Source organism: Salvelinus sp. IW2-2015, linkage group LG21 (assembly GCF_002910315.2).
Source record: "Salvelinus sp. IW2-2015 linkage group LG21, ASM291031v2, whole genome shotgun sequence".
NCBI classification, from domain to species: Eukaryota; Metazoa; Chordata; class Actinopteri; order Salmoniformes; family Salmonidae; genus Salvelinus; species Salvelinus sp. IW2-2015.
The window spans coordinates 2,416,540-2,422,410 of NC_036861.1; the positions used below are offsets into that span (position 1 = coordinate 2,416,540).

The window sequence follows — 5,871 nt, forward strand, 5'->3', positions numbered from 1 at the left end:
TAAAGTTCTGAGAGTTCTTACCAGCTTTACTCTTTGTTGCCTCTGCCATGTTAAAGCAGGCTGTTAAAGTGACCACGGGGGAAATGATCTCTTTTGCCAGACAGTCAAAGTTATCAGTGCTGATCTCCGAGGGATGGAAGTGGAGATGAGCAGAGACGCTGAGGACCGGTCTGGACCTGTGAGCGATCGAGATAAAGATTGGAATGTTAGCCTACATTGTACGATGTTGGGTAGCACCGCCCACACCTCATTGAGCGCAGCCCCCATTCAGTACAGATCGCAGCCTAGTGGGATATTTTTACCGGTTAAACAACTGTCCTTTTAAACCAGCTGTCTTTTCTTATCCTTTTTTTAATTTTTATTTTTTTAATTTTTTTTAGGGGTGGATCAGCTTAATATTGCGGAAAGAATGTTGCTTCCAATGTAATTGTCTGCATCATTTCCAATCCCCCATATTTTTGGGGGTAAATATATATATCCATACACGCATGCATACATATACACATATATACATACACATACCTATATAGACATACATACTTTTTTAAAGAATATACCTTTATTATTATTCCCCGCAACCCTACCACCGATCCCCCAATTGGAGTAAACTAATAAACACTTCTGCTTTTACCTTCAATTTATACATCTTATCCTTTTTTGGACTCGTACCTCAAGACGACAACTGCGCCACGCGCTCCTACTACGATGTCAGTCAGTCCATCCTCACCCAGGTCCATCTTCCCATCAATCGTCTGGCCAAAGAACTGGAGCTTAGATCTCATCATCACAGCTGAGATGCGCTGCAGTAAGAAGACATACACAGATAATGAAAAGCCATTGATATCCCAGGAGGGATCTCTGTTTTATTTGATAATGAAGGGCTTCTTTTAACGATTTCCATCTTCGTCTGCCTCACCTGGCTGAATTSAGGGCGGATCCCCTTTAGCTTTTCACCCAGGTAGATGTACACGGCCCCCCTGTGATCGTCCTCAAGTGGAGCCCCCACAGCTACATCCTTCAGCCCATCTCCATTCAGGTCTGTGAGAGAGSAGATGGAGGAGCCGAATCTACCCTGAGACAGCCCTGAAACATTCATCTCCATCCTCAGTTCCAGCTAAGAAAGGAGAGATCACATGAAGATAAATCCATATTACACTGTCTTTTGTGCATTTATATTAAGATAAATGATATTTATATCCAAATGAATATATTTCGCTTCCAGATCACTTTTCCGATGAACATATTCAACCACAAATTGCAGCATTGAATCTGTTGTTCAGAGGTTCACAGTCAGCCCACCTTATCAGTCAGTGTGTAGACGTAGATCCTGCCCTCTCTGTGGTTTGGTGAAACATTGGTGCCCCACCAGGAGGAAATCTAAGTTGCCGCTGAGTCTATGTCCACAGAAACCAGCTCTGCCCGAAGTAGGAGCCCATCTGAGAAATCAAAACTTACATTCATATAAAAATAGTTTTGAAAAGTTTTAAAGAAGCCCTCTGGTTTGGAATGGAACTCATAATTTAACATACAAAGTGACATCATGTGTTCCTCTTTACTATCGGAGGAGTGATTCAACCTTTGAAGTAACCCCAAAATCTGGTTTCATGCTGTCCTATTGTATAACTTGATTGAAATACCCACACTGCTTGCAGAAATAGCTAATGTTACAACCTGTTCCCCAAACAATCTTTGTGCCACAGTCCAGTTGTTGTTGACCTTGTTGAAAAGTAGGATCTGTCCCATGTGTTCAGATCTTGGTGCTCCAGTAAAATATAGAAGGTTCTCATTCTTCTTCCCAACAGCTAACGAGTATCCTGTAACAACATAAGAAAATGTAGGTTCATTGTAACTACACTCCCTTCATTGAAACATCTGAACTAACAGAGCCTGAAAATATTTTTTTTTGAGCAATATCTTTTTTTGACTTAATGTTCCATTACCCATATAGGAATCTTTGTCCAATGTGGGGTCCTGGATTTCCCTTTCCTCTGATCTCAGACCTCAGTCTCTAAGAGGGACCCACGCCAGTTGTTTGATCCCACTAAGCCCAAACCAAGGTGTCCTGTAGAGGAAATAAAACATGGGGTAAGATTTTTCATTAATAAGCATTAATTATCTATATAGTGCATCCATAAACTAGTTGCAATGGTGGTCAGTACATTTATAAAAATGTTAAGATGATAAAAACATACTGGACATACTATCGCGATATCTCACCTTATCAACGTAGACAGCACTGAACCCACTCTGAGACACTCCTTAGTCAAGTTTCCAGCCAGAGCAGTCTTGGAACCTAGAACATACGGACAGTGATAATAACTAGCGATATATTAATACTTCTACTGTGGAATGTTTTGAGGAAGGTGTTATCACCAGAAATAAATACCAGTATATTTCAGGAAGTGACCAGTATTTCCACTTCAGTTTTTTTTAAATGAATAACAACTCTCAGTTGACAGGGACTTTGCTGAAAAATAAGTAAGTAGTACTAAGACATTTCAACTGAATCCGGAGTCGTACCTTCAATATTGAAGATCTTTTTTTGAAAGTTGTCTAGGATTCCTTTTAGTCCGTTGTAGTTCTGGATGAGGAAAGTGTTGTTCTCTTTTGGCTCTGATGCCAGGGACTTGAGTTTCGTCAAATTCTGCATCTTGACCTGCCAAGAAATATCAAATCAAATCAAATTATACTGGTCACATACACGTGAATAGCAGATAATATTGCGGGTGTAGCGAAATGCTTGTGGTGTAGCGAAATGCTTGTGGAATTATAGTGAAGTCTAATTTCCTTTTCAATGTGAATAATATTTAAACATCCACATCGTAATTGGGAAATTGGACTGGACCCTTGAGACTAGTAATAATAATAATAACTATATTTTTTAGCGCTTTTCAATACAAGTAACAAAGTGCTTCACATCATGAAATAAAAGTACTAACAAACAAACAAAGACAGAAGGAAGAAGAATGAACAAAGAAAGCTAATTAAAATCATACGTTAAAAGCTTCTTTATAAAAGCGTATTCAGCTTATCTATTGACTGACCYGTGTGTCAATCTAAGTAACATAATAAAAAAGTCCCCATCAAAATCCGTCAATTTAAGATAGAGATCAGTTTTTTGCATGGGCTGCGTGCGTCACAATCCACCGTATCCGCCAATGTCTGCCTTCCGCTTCTGCAGTGGACGGTGGCGGGACCACAGTTGTGTTTGTCAGACCATGAGACATCCCGAAAATCGGTCTTCTCGCGAAAACGTCTATAGCGTCCGAAAAGAAACGTCCTCTCACTGTCAACTGCGTTTATTTTCAGCAAACTTAACATTTGCAAATATTTGTATGAACATAACAAGATTCAACAACTGAGACATAAACTGAACAAGTTCCACAGACATGTGACTAACAGAAATTGAATAATGTGTCCCTGAACAAAGGGGGGGSGGTCAAAATTAAAGGAACCAGTCAGTATCTGGTGTGGCCACCAGCTGCATTACATTTCTTCCTCATGGACTGCACCAGATTCTCCAGTTCTTGCTGTGAGATGTTACCCCACACTTCCACCAAGGCACCTCAAAGTTCCCGGACATTTCTGGGGGGAATGGCCCTAGTCCTCACCCTCCGATCCAACAGGTCCCAGATGTGCTCAATGGGATTGAGATCCGGGCTCTTCGCTGGCCTTGGCAGAATACTGACATTCCTGTCTTGCAGGAAATCACGCACAGAATGAGCAGTATGGCTGGTGGCATTGTCATGCTGGAGGGTCATGTCAGGATGAACCTGCAGGAAGGGTACCACATGAGGGAGGAGGATGTTTTCCTTTAACGCGCAGCGTTGAGATTGCTTGCAATGACAGCAAGCTCAGTCCGATGATGCTGTGACACACCGCCCCAGACCACGACGGACCCTCCACCACCAAATCGATCACGAGGCCTCGGTGTAACGCTCATTCCTTCGATGATGAACGGGAATCCGGCCATCATCCCTGGTGAGACAAAACTGCGACTTGTCAGTGAAGAGCACTTTATGCCAGTCCTGTCTGGTCCAGCGACGGTGTTGCCGGTGATGTCTGGTGAGGAACTGCCTTACAACAGGCCTACAAGCCCTCAGTCCAGCCTCTCTTAGCCTATTGCGGACAGTCTGAGCACTGATGGAAGGGTTGTGCATTGCTGGTGTAACTCGRGCAGTTGTTGTTGCCATCCTGTACCTGTCCCGCATGTGTGATGTTCGGATGTACCGATCCTGTGCAGGTGGTGTTATACGTGGTCTGCCACTGCGAGGACGATCAGCTGTCCGTCCTGTCTCCCTGTAGCGCTGTCTTAGGTGTTTCACAGTACGGACATTGTAATTTATTGCCCTGGCCACATCTGCAGTCCTCATGCCTTCTTGCAGCATGCCTAAGGCACATTGACGCAGATGAGCAGGGACCTTGGGAATCTTTCTTTTGGTGTTTTTCAGAGTCAGTAGAAAGGCCTCTTTAGTGTCCTAAGTTTTCATAACTGTGACCTTAATTGCCTACCTACCGTCTGTAAGAGTCTTAACGACCGTTCCACAGGTGCATGTTCATTAATTGTTTATGGTTCATTGAACAAGCATGGGAAAGATGGGCTGTGTACAGGTGCAATGATCGTGCAATGATCGGTAAGCTGCTCTGACAGCTGATGCTTAAAGTTAATGAGGAAGATATAAGACTCCAGCTTCAGTGATTTTGCAATTCGTTCCAGTCACTGGCAGCAGAGAACTGGAAGGAAAGGCGGCCAAAGTAGGAGTTGGCTTTGGGGATGACCAGTGAAATATACCTGCTGGAGCGTGTGCTACGGGTGGGTGTTGCTATGGTGACCAGTGAGCTGAGATAAGGCGGGGCTTTACCTAGCAAAGACTTATAGATCCAGTGGGTTTGACGAAGAATATGAAGCGAGGGCCAGCCAACAAGAGCATACAGGTCGCAGTGGTGGGTAGTATATGGGCTTTGGTGACAAAACAGATGGCATTGTGATAGACTACATGCAATTTGCTGAGTAGAGTGTTGGAGGCTATTTTGTAAATGACATCGCCAAAGTCAAGGATCGGTAGGATAGTCAGTTTTACGAGGGTATGTTTGGCAGCATGAGTGAAGGATGCTTTGTTGTGAAATAGAAAGCCAATTCTAGATTTAATTTTGAATTGGAGATGCTTAATGTGAGTCTGGAGGAGAGTTTACAGTCTAACCAGACACCTAGGTATTTGTAGTTCTCCACATATTCTAAGTCAGAACCGTTCAGAGTAGTGATGCTAGACGGGCAGTCGGGTGCGGGCAGCGAATGGTTGAAGAGCATGCATTTAGTTTTACTTGCATTTAAGAGAGTTGGAGGTCCGGAAGGAGTGCTGTATTGCATTGAAGCTCATCTGGAGGTTTGTTAACACAGTGTCCAAAGAAGGGCCAGAAGTATACAGAATGGTGTCTTCTACGTAGAGGTGGATCAGAGAATCACCAGCAGCAAGAGCGACATCATTGATGTATACAGAGAAAAGAGTCGGCCCGAGAATTGAACCCTGTGGCACCGCTATAGGAACTGCCAGAGGTCCGGACAACAGGCCCTCCATTTCACACACTGAATTCTATCTGAGAAGTAGTTGGTGAACCAGGTGAGACAGTCATTTGAGAACCAAGGCTGTTGAGTCTGCTGATAAGAATGTGGTGATTGACAGAGTCGAAAGCCTTGGCCAGGTCGATGAGAGGGCTGCACAGTATTGTCTTTTATCGATGGCGGTTATGATATCGTTTAGGACCTTGAGCGTGGCTGAGGTGCACCATGACCAGCCCGGAAACCAGATTGCATAGCGGAGAAGGTACGTGAGATTCGAAATGGTCGGTGATCTGTTTGTTAACTTGGCTTTT

The 5,871-nt window shown here is 43.6% G+C and overlaps 1 protein-coding gene and 1 pseudogene across 1 annotated transcript in view; both read right to left on the bottom strand.

Moving 5' to 3' along the window:
• The window catches only part of LOC111982324 (integrin alpha-M-like), a 16,331-nt pseudogene extending 14,132 nt beyond the window's left edge, over positions 1-2,199 (bottom strand).
• A 14-nt stretch (positions 2,200-2,213) lies between these two features.
• Positions 2,214-5,871, bottom strand: part of LOC111982325 (integrin alpha-E-like) — an 11,402-nt gene continuing 7,744 nt past the window's right edge. The window contains exons 5-6 of the mRNA XM_070433775.1: positions 2,521-2,656; positions 2,214-2,293 (exon numbers count right to left, since the gene is read on the bottom strand). Coding sequence (XP_070289876.1) covers positions 2,214-2,293; positions 2,521-2,656 — 216 coding nt within the window. The remainder of the gene's footprint in view (positions 2,294-2,520; positions 2,657-5,871) is intronic.